This window comes from Papaver somniferum, unplaced genomic scaffold (assembly GCF_003573695.1).
Source record: "Papaver somniferum cultivar HN1 unplaced genomic scaffold, ASM357369v1 unplaced-scaffold_117, whole genome shotgun sequence".
Taxonomy (NCBI): domain Eukaryota; kingdom Viridiplantae; phylum Streptophyta; class Magnoliopsida; order Ranunculales; family Papaveraceae; genus Papaver; species Papaver somniferum.
Genome location: NW_020620714.1, coordinates 4,542,343 through 4,561,497, shown reverse-complemented (window position 1 = coordinate 4,561,497; position 19,155 = coordinate 4,542,343). Strand labels below are relative to the sequence as shown.

The 19,155-nt window shown below is 40.1% G+C and overlaps 1 protein-coding gene across 4 annotated transcripts; it reads right to left on the bottom strand.

Moving 5' to 3' along the window:
* Positions 1–13,659: 13,659 nt before the first annotated feature.
* On the bottom strand, positions 13,660–19,129 carry LOC113330088 (putative disease resistance protein RGA1). 4 transcript variants are annotated; one of them, XR_003350086.1, is made up of 4 exons: positions 18,708–19,129; positions 14,440–18,030; positions 14,277–14,358; positions 13,660–13,984 (listed from the first exon to the last, which is right to left on the bottom strand). XR_003350086.1 is itself a non-coding variant. In XM_026576950.1 (2 exons), the coding sequence occupies exon 1, from the start codon at positions 18,065–18,067 to the stop codon at positions 14,450–14,452; it is 3,618 nt and encodes a 1,205-aa protein (XP_026432735.1). In that variant the 5' UTR covers positions 18,068–18,331; the 3' UTR covers positions 14,004–14,358; positions 14,440–14,449. The 4 variants fall into 4 exon arrangements, 1 of the variants encoding a protein (XP_026432735.1); XR_003350085.1 differs by lacking the exon at positions 18,708–19,129 and having other exon boundaries at positions 14,235–14,358; positions 14,440–18,331; XR_003350084.1 differs by lacking the exon at positions 18,708–19,129 and having other exon boundaries at positions 14,440–18,331.
* Between the last annotated feature and the right edge of the window lie 26 nt (positions 19,130–19,155).

Here is a 19,155-nt window from a genome sequence, read left to right as displayed (position 1 = left end):
AAATTACATGACACTTCGCAAGAGGTAGCCCTTTTTGATGCACCCAGTTAAATTCGATGGTTGTTTTTCTTAATGTAACCTCCATCTTCTATCCCAACCAACCAAAGAACAAGCTAGTCCAGTTTCGTTCAGTATTCTAAAGTGATTGGCAATCGTGACTTCCTATCCAACACCTTGAAGATCGAGGCCATACATGTATTGGTAGATCGTGCGCGTGCAAATTTCTTATCACTATGTGAATTGTGCTAGAATCAGGGTGCCTAAATATCTAGACTAAGACTCCTAATAAAAATACATATTTGCACAAGAGTCAACATTTCAAGGTAAATGAGCTCCATTTTTTATGATTTTTCATTTTTTAATTTTTTTTTGGAATTTTTCAATTTTTTCAAAAAGATGGAGTTTGTTTTCTATTATGGCAATTTATCATGGTATCTACTCTATACCCCCAAACCTAAACTAAACATTGTCCTCAATGTTTCAAAACATGGAAAGAATTATAAAACAATATATGAAGAGGAACATGCTGAGTAGAGTAAAAGGAGAGAGAATACCCGATTGTACGGCGGAAGCTGGATTAAAACTCCGTTATTCAAGGCAAAAATCCATCATAATAGGAGTCACAATGGATGAGCACAAAATATACACAAAAGGAAATTTAACTAACACGTTATCTACAAGAAAATTTGGTTTTTAATGGGATTGGACTTTTTGGAAAATTTTGGTTTTGTCGGGAGACATTTGGTTTGGACGGGAAAAAGAAAAATTTTGGTTTTTAGGGGGGGAAAAACATTTCGAAAACTGTTTGGTTATTTAGGGAAAGGGTGGACCCGTTTAGTCCACATAGACCGGGTCCTCCAGGTTGGTTGTTTCAATGTCGGGTGGGAATGGCTCAAAGAATGGCTTTAATCTCTGCCCGTTGACTTTGAAAACGTTCTTGTTGGAGACATCCTCCAACTCTACAGCTCCATGAGGAAAAACTGTGCGTACTAGGTACGGACCCTTCCATCTGGAACGCAGTTTTCCTGGAAAAAGATGTAATCGGGAGTCATACAGCAAGACTCTCTGACCAGGAGTGAAAGATTTGCGTAGAATACGCTTGTCGTGAAACATCTTCATCTTCTGCTTGTACAGCTTGGCACTATCATAAGCCTCATTTCTCAATTCTTCCAACTCATTGAGTTGGAGTTTCCTTTGAATTCCAGCTTCGTCCAGAGAAAAGTTCAGCTCCTTGATTGCCCAGTAGGCACGATGTTCTAATTCCACAGGTAGATGGCACGGCTTTCCATACACTAGACGATAGGGGGACATGCCAATTGGTGTCTTATAAGCTGTTCTATAGGCCCACAAAGCATCATTCAACCTTAATGACCAATCTTTCCTAGACGGGTTAACCGTCTTCTCGAGAATGTGCTTAATTTCCCTATTAGAAACCTCTACTTGTCCACTAGTCTGAGGGTGGTACGGAGTAGCAACCTTGTGAGTTATGCCATACTTGCGTACTAAAGACTCAAAGTACTTGTTACGAAAATGTGAACCGCCGTCACTGATGATAGCTCTAGGGGTACCAAAACGTGCAAATATGTTTTCCTTTAGAAAAGAAAGTACCACCTTGTGGTCATTTGTTCTGGTTGCTATGGCTTCTACCCACTTAGAAACGTAATCAACTGCGACTAGGATGTACAGCTTGCTGTCAGACATGGGGAATGGACCCATGAAGTCTATCCCCCAAACATCAAAAATCTCCACAATCAGAATGGGGTTCAACGGCATCATGTTTCTCCTCGAAATGCTTCCTAGCTTTTGACAGCGTTCACAAGCAACGCAATAATCATGGCAATCCTTGAACAACGATGGCCAATAGAATCCACACTGCAAGATCTTTGCAGCAGTCTTCTTGGCACTGAAATGGCCTCCACATGCCTGGTCATGGCAGAAAGATATCACATCTTTGTGTTCAGTGTTGGGGACACATCTCCTAATGATTTGGTCTGGACAGTACTTAAACAGATATGGGTCATCCCAAAGAAAATGTTTGACCTCAGCTAAAAACTTATAGCGGTCTTGTCTTGACCAATGTGAGGGCATCCTACCTGCAGCAAGGTAGTTAACGATATCAGCAAACCAAGGGAGGTCTGAGATAGACATCAGCTGTTCATCTGGGAATGATTCTCTAATCAGCTCAGATTCATCAATAGACTCTAAAGTTAATCTAGACAAGTGATCGGAAACCACATTCTCACAACCTTTCTTATCACGGATTTCGAGATCGAATTCCTGTAATAAGAGTATCCATCGAATAAGGCGTGCTTTAGCATCCTTCTTGGAAAGAAGATACTTCAAAGCCGCATGGTCTGTGTATATGATGATCTTAGACCCTATCAGATAAGATCTAAACTTGTCTAATGCAAATACCACGGCAAGTAACTCCTTCTCGGTGGTCGAATAGTTGAGTTGAGCATCATTAAGAGTTTTACTAGCATAGTATATCACATATGGTAGTCTATCAACACGTTGCCCTAGAACAGCGCCAACGGCATAATCAGAGGCATCACACATGAGCTCAAACGGCAGTTTCCAATCTGGAGGTCGGACTATAGGAGCGGTGGTGAGGAGAGTCTTGAGTTCTTCCCATGCCTTCACACAAGAAGCATCGAAGTTAAAGACAACATCTTTGGCAAGTAGGTTACACAAAGGTCTTGAGATTTGGCTAAAGTTTTTGATGAATCGCCGGTAGAACCCGGCGTGACCTAAAAATGATCGAATCCCCTTCACAGAGTGGGGTTGGGGTAATTGCTGAATGAGGTCGACTTTAGCTTTATCTACTTCAATTCCTTTTTCCGATACGATGTGTCCTAGAACTATGCCGGAGTTCACCATGAAGTGGCATTTTTCCCAGTTTAAAATCAGATTCTTTTGCCTACATCTTGATAGCACAAGGACTAGATGGTCCAAACATTCGTCAAAAGAGGAACCAAACACAGAGAAATCATCCATAAAGATCTCGAGAAAACTATCTATCATGTCTGAAAAGATGCTCATCATGCACCGCTGAAAAGTAGCGGGTGCATTACACAGCCCGAAGGGCATACGTCTAAAAGCAAATGTCCCAAATGGACACGTAAATGTAGTTTTTTTCTGATCTTCTGGTGCTATATGGATTTGGTTATAACCGGAAAAGCCATCTAGAAAACAGTAGTGACTGTGTCCAGACACACGTTCTAGCATTTGGTCAATGAAAGGGAGCGGGAAGTGATCCTTCCTTGTTACTGTGTTCAATTTCCTGTAGTCGACACATACTCGCCATCCTGTGGTTGTACGTGAGGGGACTAACTCATTCTTCTCATTCCGAACCACAGTAATGCCTGACTTTTTAGGCACAACTTGAATGGGGCTAACCCATTTACTATCTGAAATCGGATATATGATACCCGCATCAAGTAGCTTCAAGATCTCACTTTTAACGACGTCTCTCATGTTAGGGTTAAGTCTCCTTTGCATTTCCCTAGATGGTTTGGCGTTCTCTTCCAGATTAATGTGGTGCATGCAAATGGTGGGGCTTATCCCTTTGAGATCTGAGATGGTCCATCCTAAGGCTTCTTTCTGATCCTCAAGGACTCCTAAAAGCTTGTTTTCCTGTTCTATGTTCAGTTGTGAAGAAATGATAACAGGTAAAGTATCAGAAGGACCTAGAAATGCATACTTCAAAGTCTCAGGCAATGGTTTCAATTCCTGGTTGGCCTTAGGTGACTCATCTGAAGATAGAACAAACTCTTCAGAAAGTGGGGGTTGTTCTACTGTATTCTGCCACTTAGTGATGTCCATTTGAGGTACAGATTCGAGCAAAGATTGGACTTCACTAGTGTATTCATCATCAAAGAACTCCAAGTTAACACCTTCCAAACATGCTTGCAGTGGATCTCTTGACATAATGCTAGTCAATGAATCTTGTATCAAACTCTCAATCATATTGACTTCATGTACCTCCTCATCATCTAGATTCACAGGTTGTTGACTAACATTAAACGCATTCAATTCTACAGTCATGTTTCCAAAAGAGAGTTTCAACACTCCATTCCGACAGTTGATGATTGCATTGGACGTCGCCAGGAATGGACGTCCTAGAATGATAGGAATGTGACAATTTGGGTTTTGAACAGGTTGGGTGTCTAAGACAATGAAGTCTACAGGAAAATAGAATTTTTCAACCTTAATCAAAACGTCTTCTACCACTCCACGAGGAACTTTGACTGACCGATCTGCTAATTGGAGAGTTATAGGTGTAGGCTTCAACTCTCCAAGACCTAACTGCACATAAACAGAATATGGCAGGAGGTTCACACTTGCCCCTAGATCTAATAAAGCTCTATTGACCCTGTGTTCTCCGATAGTGCAAGAGATTGTTGGACAACCTGGGTCCTTAAACTTGGGTGGAGTTTTGTTGAGAATAATGGAACTCACTTGTTCAGCTAAGAAAGCACGCTTGTGCACATTAATCTTGCGTTTTTGAGTGCACAAATCTTTGAGGAATTTGGCATATGCAGGGATTTGCTTAATTGCCTCAAGAAAAGTAATGTTGATGTTGACTCTTTTGAACAGTTCTAACATCTCATTGTAGTGGGTGCTTATCTGTTGGCGAACTAACCTCTGAGGAAAAGGAGCAATAGGAACATTAGGAGGTAGAGGGACATTCCTAGCAGTAGGTTTGTCGGTTTCACTAATGTGCTCGGATTCTTTTTCTGGACTGGAGGTTTCCTTAGGTGGTGTAGGCAATGCTAAGTTTGGCTCAGATTCACTTGCTTGTGGTATGCCTACCTTGTTCTCAACAACTCTACCACTTCGGAGAGTGGTGATGGAATGGACTTGATCGGGTGAGGTTCTTTCGCAGGATGATGATGTTGTGCCTGCTTGAAATATCCTCTTTGGTTCTTGTTGGGGTTGGCTAGGAAGTTTACCCTTTTCCCTAGTATTCAATGCATCGCAAATTTGACCCATCTGTAGTTCTAGAGCGGTGACTCGCTGATCAGTTGCTTTCTCGTTTTTCATCAGATGTTGGGTCAATTGATTGATACTTTCTTCAATGCTGGACAATTTCTTGTCAGCAGTGTATTGAGGGTACGACTGCTGTTGAGGATTTCTCGGGTATTGATAGCCTTGGTTGTTTTGATAGCTTTGATTTGGTTGAGATGGTCCTCCTTGGGCAGGGCCTTTGGACCATGAAAAGTTGGGGTGGTTTCTCCATCCTGGATTATAGGTTTGTGAATATGGGTTGTGCTCTTGTTTTTGAAACATAGCATTTGCTTGCTCAAGCTTAGATTCCTGGAATGCATGCATTTCCGGACACTCATTGACTTGGTGATCAGATCCACTACATAGAGCACAAATAGCCATTTCGACATGTTCACAAAAGGTAGTGGGAGATGGGTTTGCGTTTTTCTGTAGTTCTAACGCTTCTATTCTTCTTGCTAGCGCAGCCATCTTTGCACTTCCTTCAAAATCAGACTCAATCCTATGAACTCTAGCTACAGGTGTAGTTTTTCTAGGTTCACGAATGGATTCCCACTGTTGCGTCTTCTCAGCTACTTCAATCAGGAAGTCCCAAGACGCATCAGCGGTCTTATTTACAAAAAGACCATTGCACATTGACTCAACCGTTGTTCGGGTGGACACATCTAGACCCTCATACAAAATTTGCACAAGTCTCCATTTTTCAAAACCATGATGGGGACATTGGAGCAATAATTCATTGAATCTCTCCAAGTATCTAGCTAGGGTCTCACCCTCTAATTGCACAAAGCTATTCAGACTTTGACGAATTGTCGCAGTCTTGTGATTTGGGAAAAACTTTTTGAAAAACTCCTTGATGAGATCATCCCAAGACATGATGGATTGAGGCTGTAAAGCATACAGCCAGGCCTTAGCCTTATCTTTAAGGGAGAAAGGAAAAAGCCTCAACTTTAGGATTTCGTCAGACATTTGAGTGAAACGCAGAGTTCCACAAATCTCCTCAAACTCTCTCACGTGATGGTACGGGTTTTCATTTTCTACACCTCTAAAAACTGGAACCATTTGTATTGTGCTTGATTTCAGCTCATAATGGCCATTGGCTTCTGGTAGCACAATACAAGATGGTTGACTAGTTCTAGTTGGGTACATATAATCTTTGAGTGTACGGGGTTCTCCCATTGTTTCTGATTGATCTGGACTGTCTACCTCAGAACTAAGGATTTCGATTGGATCGTCCGGGTTAATTCTAACGAGTCTGTTGGTTTGGTCTCTGTAGGTCACAATCATGTCCTAGTAGGTACCTTAACTAACATGTTGGTCAGAGCAGTCGGAAACAATTTTTGGAACCACAAAAAGCCCAATATTTTGGTTTAAAATGGGTTTTTGGATAATTTGGTTTACACTGGGTTTTGGTTTCACAATGGGTTTTGGTATTTTACAAAGTTGGGAGCCTAATGGAGGGAATATACACCTAAAGTCCAAAATAAAAGACAAGCCCACAAAAGATAAGAATATTCACAAACAATAAATACAAGCCCATAAAAGAAAAGAAAAAAGAAAGAAAATTAAAAATTATTACAGGCCCAAATAGAAAGAAAAGAGAAAAATTGAAAATTATTACAAGCCCAGATTGATACTTAAATACAAGCCCAAATGAATTTAATGAGGCCCAGTTGGGTTATCTCATGGGTTAGGCCTACCTGAATAGCACAGCCCAGCTGTTCGGTGTTAGTTGCAAAAGCCCAGTTGGGCTTGGATCGTCCTACGCTGCTTTGGTTTGTCTGAGGCCCAGTTGGGCTTTGGTCCACTTCTGCAGCGTTCGCAGCTTACAGCCCAGATGGGTTAGTGTTCAGTTCTGCCGCTTCTTCAGCTTTCAGCCCAGTTGGGCTTTTGGGTCAGGAAGGTTGCAAGTGCAGCAGCAATCAGCAACACAGCAGCAACAGGAGCAGCAGCTTGGGAGAGTCTAGCAGCAGCAGCACAAAGCAGCGGCACAACGCAGCAGCAGGAAGAGTAGGTTGACAGCCCAGTTCAGCAGGATTTAGCAGCAACAACAGAAAGAGGAGCAGCCCACAGAACAGTTCAGACAACAGCAGCAGGAGCAACACAACACAACAGAAGCAGGAGCAATACAACACAAGAAAGAAAGAGCAAGTGCGCCGCAACCGAGTCCCCGGCAGCGGCGCCAAAAACTTGGTGTGACCGGAAATGGTCCTAAGAATTATACTGCAAGTGCACAGTGTCGGCAAGCAACACAAGGCAAGCACAGGTCAGTTCCACAGGGACAAGGGGGAGCAAATTTGATCTTTCTTATTATGACACTAAACAGAACCAATCATCATCATTCAACAGCACTAATCATTAGCAATTATCAGCATTTATTTCTCACTAACAATCATTAACAGGACAGGTATTAACTTCACAACCATAAGCATTAACTACTGAACTAGCATTAACTCCACAATCATAATCAGGCTAACATTTATTTCACACAGGATTCTTAACTACCCAATCATTACAGTTGCTAATCATTATTCAAAGCTCTCATTTATTTCAAACAGAAAATCACAGAACATCATTAATTTCTCACTAACATTTATTACTTCACTGCATTGATTTCAGATGAACCTCAGATTCACCACAGCTTTTATTCCTTTAAGCATTAATCACAACCACCAATCATTAACATTAACTGAGTTATTACTCTTAATCATTAACCACTAACTAAACATTAAAACTAGCATTGATTTCTGAGAGAACCAATCATAAATCATTAAAACCAATCATTCACAATAACTGAGTAGTTGAATTTGAGGCTAATCATTACACTAATTCAATCATTAAGACTGAAGCAAAATACACAGAGAACTGAAGTGAATCAAACAAGAGAGCAGGGTGAAAATTTCTGAACTATAAGATAGAGGTGGAGAATCAGGTGAGTGGAAACTGTGGTTGAGAATTCACCTCTCAGCCTATACTAACATGTGGACCAATGCACTGCTTCAATTTCTTTAGATGGATAAACTACCTCCAATCACTCAACCAAGGCAAGTATGAGTTGTCTGTTTAAAGCACAACTCATCAAACATAATAACAAGCAATGTAGAGTTATTGAACAAACATAGAGAAACTCTAACTACCTAGGATGCTTGACATTCTAGGTGAAAGCAACATGTGTTCAATACAAAAATTTAATCCTACACAGTGACAATGATCATATCAGTAGCACATCAGCACACATATTAGAAATCAGGCTAAGGGTTTCATCTTAACCCCAGTTAAGGTGCTTAGCTCATAATTAGAAAACCTAACATGCTGCTAAGAGGGTTATTATACATGGAGAAAAACTACTGATACAGAACACAGGAAAAAATCAAATTGAAAGAGAAACTTCTACTGAATTAAGACTTGGGTCTCCTCTCCCCTCTCTCACAATGTTACAGTGCACTATTTATATCCCAATACACAACCCAAATGGTGAATCCCCAAAAACAGAAAATTAGGTTTTTCTGAAATTACAAAAATTTGGACTTACAGATTTCCAAAAGTAGCTCGACCCATGCTGTATTCTGCAGTTTGCTGTGAATCACCCATACTTCCTTCTGCTATGAACTCAGTCACCATCACCCTACTTCTCTCATTTCAGAACCCTAACAGTGAGTAGAGTTAGTGAAATGGGTGAAATAGGGGGATGGGCTCTGTTGATGGAGATGGTGGTGTTGTCGGGTGTTTGTGGTGGTGGTGGAGCTCGAGGTCTGGTGGAGTTGCAGAGAGTAGCAGGCGATGGTGGTTCTGCAAGCGGTCGGGTGGAGGAAGATGAGATCGAGTTTTGGGAAGAAGGAGGTGTTTGGGTGGTAGTATAGGCTTTGGTGCTAGGGTGTGAGGCGAGATTATCTGAGTTGATGTTTGGCGAGCTGATCCGTAGGATGTTCAGATGGTAGGTGGATCCAACGATGAGATGGAAGGCTATGGGTAGCGACCGTTGGATGGAGGAATACAACAAAATGGATGGCCCAAGATGGAGATCTGCGTTGCGATGTAGAGCAGGAGCTTCGGAGATTGATATGCTACGATGGAGCGACCGTAGGATGCTGAGAGGCGTCAATCTGACGGCCGAAATTCGAGACGGGCTTGGGTAATGGAAATGGGTTTGAGAAAGGATTTTGGGCTTTGGATATTCAAGGCCCATAACTTCTATGAGAACAATTCTTCCTTCTTGAGCCCATTCCTACCCTCTTGGTCTTGTGCACAACATTCTTCGCGGCTTCCTCGCGTAATTCCTCCCGGCTTTTCACCACTTTTCTGCTCTTTTTGCTCCGCAATTCATCCAGACTTTATTTGTTGCCTAAAAATGCAAAATTAAGTAAGAAAAATATTTATTCTTGAAAACAATGAAAATACAGAATATGGGATAAAATGTAGAATTAATGCGCAAACGATGAGTTAAATGCCAATAAAAATATATATAAATATGCACTATTTAGCACTCATCACCTCTTCGTGACTTTCTCCCCAAACTGGGCAGCATAATCTTCGTTATCCATATTATCAACTAGATCTCTAGCCTCTTTGATCTTCTCAGCTGGCATGGGATCTCCGCTCTTCAAGCATGCAGTTAACATTTTGGAAACACGCTTGAACCTATTCACCTGTTTTTTTATACGTAATGACATAACATCAAACGGTAATTACCTAAGATTTATAGGAATAATATAAAATGAACAAAAATATAAGAACACGCACCAGTCTATCATAACCAGCTGGTTTGTCTTTGATGATACAATTATAATTTGAACCCGCCGCAGTAGTGTTGGATTTGATTTCACGGATAACCAAAGGATGTGATACCTTGTTATACCAACTCATATAGTCTGGAGAAATTTCATCACCTCGGTTGGTTCGTCTACCAGTGTCGATAATGAAGTCATTCCTCTTATCCCAGTTATCAAGAACAGTAGGTGGGCCTGTGTGAACAATTGTAAGATTATCACCACTAGAAGAGCACAACTCCAACTCCAATTTGTAGTAATCCCCCATTTTCTCCAGAGGTTGTTGTTGTATATACCCGTGTTGTCGCATCACCCTAGAGGGGTTATACATCACATATCCTGTGGGGTGCCACAATGGTCCAAAATAAATGGACAAGTCCGACCGAAAATTTATATGCCCACTGGCTCGATCTTCCTTGTATGGATCAAAGCATACGTCCGAGGCCTTCAATTGGTCCAAAATCTCCCTCATGCGAATCAACTGCTGCTCTTTTGTCCTAGAACGGTTGTCTTCAAATATATACTTTGTTCCTCTAGGAGTACCTTTGCACCACCCCGGGTTCTCTCCGGCCAACTTCAGGATAGGGAAGTGGTCATAGATCCATGCCTACATACATAAGAAATCAAGTTTTAGTAAATTTGTGTATATTCGGTAGTAATTTCCAAACATAATTTCCGATTATATATAATCGGAAACAAAACTGAGTACCTATCTACCGAATACCCAACATTCGGAAATAAATATGGATCATTTCCTACCGAATATGCGTCATTTGGAGTTCAGTAACCTATAGTTTTTCTGGCCTGTATATTCAGTAGTAATATCAAAAAAATATTTCCGATTATATATAATCGGAAATAAAACTAAGTACCTAGCCACCGAATAACAAACATTCGGAAAATAAGATGGATCAATTCCTACCGAATATGCGTCCTTTGGAGTTCAGTAACCTCTAGTTTTTCTGGCCTGTATATTCGGTAGTAATATCAAAAACATATTTCCGATTATATATAATCGTAAATAAAACTAAGTACCTAGCCACCGAATAACAAACATTCAGAAAATAAGATGGATCAATTCCTACCGAATATGCGTCCTTTGGAGTTATGAATATGCGTCATATGTATTGTCTACCGAATAACTATAGAGTGAGTTATAGAGTTAAAGAAAAAACCTGCAATAGAGCCACGTTCCCGGCAACTTGGCAGGTTCCTAGCCTCGACGCCTTTCTCAACTCTTCCATCAAGAATGCTAGGCATGCCGTGCCCCAAGAATAGTCACCGACTTCATGAAGAGGATCCAAAAGTTGTATAAGGTTGGCGTCGATACGGTTGCCAGAAGTATTGGGGAATATGACACATCCCAATACACAGAGGACATATGCAGTGGCAGCGTGGTTCACTTGCTCATCAGTTAACGTTCCATTCTTTTCCTTCTCCAAGGTGCCTCGGAACATATTCATCAAAGCTGTAATGTTGATCTGTCTTGTTCTATAACTGGCATGCCTCCTAAACTCTGTTGTTGTTGTCTCTTCATCCCAACCTAAGCACTTGTTAGTTAGAGAATAAAGTTGTGCCCAACTTAACTGCTTTGTGTAGTTAAACTTCACAGCTGTGCCTTGGTCGGGAAGGTTAAGAATCTGCACAACATCATCCGGGGTGATCGTCATCTCCCCAAACGGCATATGGAAAGTACCGGTCTCAGGATACATTCTCTCCACAAACGCCGATATGGCCACACGATCATGTTCCAACAATGAATTCTCGGCGGCATTAGCTAACCCCGAGTTGGCAATAATTGTCTTGAACCTTTCACATTCACCGGATAAAGGCCACGCAAGCATTTTTGTTGGTGCGGCGGTAGGTTTGAGTAGACGGACCGCATCTTGATGATCCTATTAAAGTACATAAAAAAATCCTTAATACAAGTATTACGATATAACACATAGACAATACATTAATAAAAAATAGTAATTTTATTACCTCGGTTTCATATATTTCTCTGGGCCATGAGTCTTTGTATCCAAATAGCAATTTTCCTCCATCCGCTGGTAGTCCAAGGATTGTGCCTGCTGGAATACCCTTCTTCTTCAAGTGCTGAGGGACAAGATGTGATGCTTTCTTAGCAATATCCTTCCTTACAACATCTTTCCCTTTTTTGGATTTTTGGGTACCACTTGGTTGTCCTTCTTCTTCTACTCTTGCCACTGGATCAACTAGTTCAACACTTGGTCCTGCACTTTGTTGAGCGGCTTGTTCAACACTTGGTCGCACCCCTTGTTCACTGCCTTGTTGTTCAACAGTTGGTTGCACTCCTTGTTGACTGCTTTGTTCTTGTTCGCTTTGTTGAGCACCTGAATTATCTTTGGCACTCCTTTCCCTCCTAGCACTAGCTGTCACTTTCTTCCTCCCTTCTCGACTTTGTCTAAACAACAAAGAAAGGAACAATATTTACAAACTATACAATCGGAAGACAAAGTATGGAAATATAACCCGAATGTACACATTCGGACGTAAGAAGACACATATTTTTTCCGAATACAAAACAATCGGAAGCTAACTAAACATATTTGCAACCGAATATACATCAATTGGAGTTCAGAAGCTGTAAATTCATCCTACACAATCAGAAGAAAAAGTGCACCTCTATAACCCGAATGTACAAATTCGGAAGTAAGAAGACACATATTTTTTCCGAATGAAAAACAATCGGAATATAACTAAACACGTTTACAACCGAATATTCATCAACTGGAGTTCAGAAACTCTAAAATTTTATCCTACACAATCGGAGGTATAAAACATTATATTGTCTTCCGAATAAATACTGGCCCCAAAATGGGATTTTTCCTATATCATAAATTTTGAGATTTTTTCAATATATACATTCGGTAGTGAGTGTTCTTCCGAATACTTTGTGTCTACTTAAATATATTCGGTAGCCAAAAAATTCATTAAACTACCGATTATTAGCAGTTTGTATCCAGGAAGATATGGCCACCAATATTCGGCAGATAATCATCAAATCTTTCTCCCGAATATTGTCGATGTTCTTGAAAAATGAAGAACAAGACTACATTCGGAAGTAAATGAGCATGCATATCGTCCGAATCTGGATAAATAACCGAAAACCCATTCGACGAATTAAAGCAAAATAAACCCCAAAAATGATAGATTCTTACCTAATTGGGGCCATTTGAAGTTGACGAAGTGTTTGAGTCTCGGAATCGCCACCACCGACTACATTTCCGGGTACTTGTTCTTCGCGTTCTTCGCGTTCTTCTTCATTTGCAGCAAGAATTTCTTTATTTCTTGCTAAAATTCCAATGTTTGGATCGATACCCCGAGCAACATTTTTGGTTCTAGGTATGTGGGTTTCATTTCTCTTATCCATTGTTTTATAATCGAATCGACGATGTTTTGATTTTACGATTCGCGGCGATGTTTCGGTTGAACGAGGAAATTTTTTTTTTCTTCCACAATCGGAAGATAATATGAAACTGGAAGAAGAAGAGTTGAAATGAGTAGAATTGTTTTTGATTTGGTTTTTATACAGTTTTACCATAAGGGCATTTATGTAACTTCAATATCATATAGGGTACCCCTTAACTAGAGTCTTTGGCTGGGTATAAATTGATGGCCCCTAAATCCTTTGGGATGGCCCCTAAAAACGCTAGGAAAAAAAGAAAAGAAAGAGGGCCCGACGGGGTTGGTTTGTAAATAATAAATCCTTCAGGGGGTATTAGTGAATTTACTGGATATTTCCACCCAGGAGATGCTGTGTCATTTAGTTATATAATACACCCATTCATTCTTACACCTTGTTTACACTAGTCAAATGAACTTGTGTAGTGCAGTCCAATGAATTTGATTTTTTTTGGTCGCAGGTTCGAATCTCTGCTTTGCGGTGGGGAAAAAAGAGAAAAAAGAGGTTGCATATATCGACATTGATTACAATAGAAGCACACAAAATACAGAAAAGTTGCAACATCTCAGCTCTGAGGTGGACAGACAGTGCTTGTACTGTCTAGTAAGCAAAATGGAAATGATCCAACTCTCGCAGCAAAGATCCTTTGGGTTCCGTTTTTATGGGAATATGCCAGGACACTAAATTATTGAAAACTCATTCGGATCAGCTTTGTAATGATCATTTACTTCTTCGCAAAGTCATATGTGTTGTGAAGGTCCGTTAATTGCACTATTGTACACATCTGCGCAACCAGACAAAACCAAATCAAAAGGAATTCAAAGCATGCACCAGACAGAATAAAAGAAAACACACAAAAAGAAAATCAAATTAAGGAGATATGTCACATGCCTGCAAGCCACATTAGAATAGGACTGAAATTATATATGGAAGAGCATCAAGCAGAAATTGTGTGAATTGCAGTTTCTAGCTAGGAATTGACAGAAAACATGTAAAAGCAGCTATCTCGATTTCGACTGAAGTTCACTACTTACAAAAAGATAACGAATACAAATCAGAGTGAACCAAGTACATACAACAACTGGGAATCGTTGGTAGAGGTCTGGTTCTCATATTTGATCAGGTAGTAGTGTCCGAGTCTCAAACTGCGTTTTTTGTCTACATGCATAACATAAAATAATTAAGCGACAGATATTTTTAATACTTGAGGAAATTTATAGGGAGAGTAAGAGAAAGTACCTGGTTCCCTTTAATTTATCAAATTAACCAATTCTGCATGAACAGATGGATCTCCCCGCTGCTCGTCTCTTTGAATATAATCAACATATAGTTCTTTTAGGCTGGACAACGATTTCAGATCATAAGTTGAGTAGTTCCTCAGATTGGGGCAATTCCAGATGAATAATATCCAGAGCGAAGTCCACCTCTGTAAATCTGGAAGAAACTTTAAGTCTGGGCAATCTATCAAATCCAGGCGTTGAAGAGAGACGCAGTCGAGTTCGGAGCCAAATAGAAATGATGCAGTCTCCTTCTCATTATCATTTACTCGAAATCCTTGAAACTGATTGCACTCTCTAATTTGCAGAATTTGAAGATTACAATTCCTTCGGAGTATGTTTAACGGGAAGTATATAAGCTCTTCGACATTGTGTAAAAAAAGGGTTGTGATAGAAGTCTGGCTTATCCCAACTGAGCTTACTAAGCTGTGGTCGACCTCCTTTAACAGTAAGAACTCAAGACAAGGAAATGAAGGAATCTTGGTCAAACTTCTGCAGCCAGTGATTCTTAGATCCCGAAGACAAGGATATGAGGAACACAATTCTTGTAGATATGACATATCCGTTAGATGGAGTTCAACCAGCGAAGGAAATCCCATACCCAAATAGTTCAAAGATACATCGGATAGATGGAGAGACTTGAGACGTGGGAGCTGCCCCATAGCCTCTGGAAGTTGTTCAGTCCTTTTGCAGTTGAAGATTTCCAAAAATTCCAAATTTGGAAGACCACTTGAAACATGCATCCAGGTTGGGAGGTCCCAACCCATAAAGTTATGAATACTAAAGGTTTTCAGGTTAGTGTGAGGTTGCAGAGCTTCTAGAACCAGACTACTGCGACTACAATACAGATGGTCAAACCCCTTTTCACCCCATTCTAGATACAAACGACGAAGTTTTTCTTTCCCTTTCAAATTTGATTCTTCAGCGTCTACTGGGTCTTCCACGTTCTCAAGATCATAAATAGTTATTTCCTCGAGAAGGTTTAGGTTCCTCAACTCTTCAATACCAGCATTAATATCAGTATTGCTATTTACTGAATAAGACAATTCGCGAAGATAAACTAGTTCTCCAATACCCACTGGTGCTCCCTCTTTCCCGTAGATAAAATATTTCAGCTTTTTCCAGTTAGTTACCTCTTTAGGAAGCTCACAGAAGGAGAGATCCACAAACTCGAGATTGTTGAGATTAGCACATGACTCCAGTAACACTTTGATCTTAGTACCAAATAGGTCAAGGGACCTTAACTGTGTCAACAAACCAAAATCTTCAGGTAATGCTTCTAGTAGGGTGCAGTCTCTGAAATTAAATATTCTCAGTTCCTCAAGGCCTTTGACATACTTGGGTAAGGCTTTCAATTTCTGGCAACTGTTGATATCTAATGTCTGCAAATGGTGGAGGCTAGTGATAGAATCAGGTAATTCTTCAATAGGTGTAAATGACAGATCAAGAAATCTTAGATATTCTAGACCATTTATGGAGTTGGGAAAAGAAGTGAAGCTATTGCATTTTTGCAGATCCAACCTCTGCAAATTACAGAGGCTAGTGACAGAATCAGGTAGTTCTTTAATATCCGTGAGAGTGATATTAAGGTGTCTCAGTTTTTTCAAAGATTCTATGTTTTTGAGAAAATCTTGTACATGGCGACACTCGCATAATACCAACGTCTGCAGATTATAAAGTTTGTTGATGGAATTATGATTGGGAGTTTCACTAAGATCGAAAGACGAAAGGTTAAGGTACCTTAAATGCTTTAGTTTAGGACTCCAAGATGACAATGGTGACAAGGCTTTAGTTAGACTATCCAAATATAAAACACGTAACCGCTTACTTTTGGAGAATCTATTGGGGTCCAACTCGTAATAAGGTGAATCAAGGATGATGACTGTTCGCAACTTCTTTGCACTATTTATGGTTACTGAAAATGCTGCAGATAAGGCTTCATCAACTATCAACTGTAAGCGACGAACTCTAGGAATATTCATCAGTTCACTGACACTGACAATCGCACATTCATGATTTCCTACAACACTCTGAGCAAGATCATGTACAAGGTCATGCATAGTGCACGACCTTATGTCATCCAAGTCATTCATTTCCTTGACATCCAAAAATGAGCTCCGCACCAAACTTACGAAATACTCGTTTCCAATGTCTTCTCTCGATTTTTTGCTCCCCACATTAGATGACTCCAGGAAGCCTTCGGCATTCCACAGTTGAATCAAAGTTTCTCTGTTTATCTCCAAACCTTTGGGAAAGATGGAGCAGTAGGAGAAACATTGTCTCAACTGAGATGTCAAGTTATCATAGCTCAATTTAAGTATCGGCATGATTCTACTTTGACCTTCTGGAGTATCCAAAATACTGTTTTCTTTAATTGATAGCCAATCACCTTCATTATTTTTTAAGCGCATTAGACTTCCTAGTATTTTTGCTGCAAGGGGCAAACCACCACATTTTTTTGAAATCTCTTTTCCTATGTTAGTCATGTTTGGTGTTTTTAGAGCTCCACCAGGGGAAAAGGCTTCATTCTCCATAATAGACCAACATTCATCCTCTTGTAAATTTTCCAATCTGTACGAAGGAATACTCCCATTTACAACATCAGCGACCTGGTTTTCACGTGTAGTGATTAATATCTTACTTCCTTGAGCACCAACGAGCAACGGAGTTTTAAGCTCCTCCCATTCCTCGTAACGGTCATTCCATACATCATCCAGTACTAGAAGATATTTCTTCCCCTTCAACTTTTTTTGAACTTCATTCACTAAGACATCCAAATTTGAAAGATTTTCAAACTTAGCTTCAGTAATGGACTCCATAATTTTTATTAAAATGGTTTTGACATCAAAATCCTTGGAAACAAAGACCCATATTCTTTGATCAAAGTGGTTTTCTACCAATTTGTCCTTGTAAACGAATTGGGCTAGTGTAGTTTTTCCGACTCCACCCATCCCCACGATGGAAACTACAGAGATATTTTCATGATGTGGATTATAACTGCCAGATGATGACGACGCAGTGAGAGTTGTTAACAATCTTATTATTTCCTTTTTATCATCCTCCCTTCCTATAATTTTTGACTCGTTCACCAAAGATGTGGTTTGTCGGCTCCGTTGCTCACTACTTCCACCATGAGCATTAATAGTATTGCTAGGTGATGTAGTTTGTAACTGAAACCTAGCCATATCTTTGGTAATTTCATCTAAACTTCGGTTGACATCTTTAATTTTGTTTGCCATCTTGAAACGAAATACTAGTGGATTAGAAGAGGAGACGAAATCACGAACCTTATCCTTCACGCGGTCCCCCCTTTCACCTCGACGAATGGTTTCATATGAAAACTCATCCATCACATCATCCGCGTCATAAGCTACATCCTTGAGCCTCACCAGCCAAAGCCGAACAAGTTCTTCCATCTCTTGCCTATTCTCCGCGTCAGCAATTACAGCCGCGATCACCTGTAAGGTTCTTTGAAGCTTTTGCAAGTCATCTTTGACACCCCACGCCAAATTTATCTCTTGGGCAACAGCAGCGCCCAACTTGTTTAATATTTCTGTTACACCACCAACAACAATCTCTTCAAGCGCCATACTAAGATACTGGTATATTGCAGATTGCACGCAATAAAGGATATGGACAATAAAAAAAGCAAGCTCACACAGCAAAGGGTATGTAATATTTGAAATTTATGTTTGAATGTAAGATAACTATTCCTGGTTCGCAATGAGCTATATCTACAAAAGAATTTCATAGAAGACCCACTGTGCTACAATTATGTGGGCATAGTTGGATCAATTGTCCTACTCTCGATTGCGGCCATTGTTTACTTTACTGCAATAATGCACAGAATTTAGTCAATTATTCAACCATCTTCACCACTTGCCTAGTCTGTGGTGATTGCAATTTAATTCAGTCCATAAAATTTTCTTATCCAAAATATCTTTTGTGCCGACATCTGAATTTCTTTGTATTTTCAGTGACCATACAACTGGACTGGGAATTATTAAATATCCATGTACATAAAAATTCTACTCTATAGGAATTGGATGATAAATGTAATGATTCAACCACAAAATTATCAACTTAATCTATATTAATATTCCGAAAATTATAATTAAGTATCCTAGTTTGGTGTTTACAAATCTCTACTCTCTCTGCAACTTCAGTAAATCTAATCAGATCAAATGAATTATAAAAAAAAAAAAGTATTAAAAAGGAATTGGCGAATACCAGAACACCTCTGTGTTGTGATTGTTGATAGCTATGCTTCCAGATCTTCCTCTTTTCATTTTGGGCCGATTCTGTATCTTCCGGTGGCGAAATTTTGTGGCCACTAACTAGGTTTTATCGGGGAGTCTACTAATTCTACCCATTCAGGGAGAAAATACCTAGGCCGCCGCTGATAAATAGTGAAATGCCGTAAGGAGTCGTCTGTTGGAGTGCCTTTGCCCTCTAGTGATCAATTCCAATTCTATGGGCTCCCTCACATGTACCAGTTATGTTATGTCCCAGGGGGTGTCCCTTTCTTTTGGAACAATTCTTTAAGCTTCACCGTTTTCCGTGGGCACCATGATGAACTTCAAGGGATGTTCTAAAATTGGGAAGGGAGATTCTACGACCATGGCATTTTCTCCAGCGTCTCATCCCAATAGGGGATGATGGATGGTCAAAAAAAAAA

Coding starts and splice junctions, on each gene's coding strand:
- LOC113330088 (XM_026576950.1), bottom strand. CDS start 18,067: ATGGCGCTTGAAGAGATTGTTGTTGGTGGTGTAACAGAAATATTAAAC.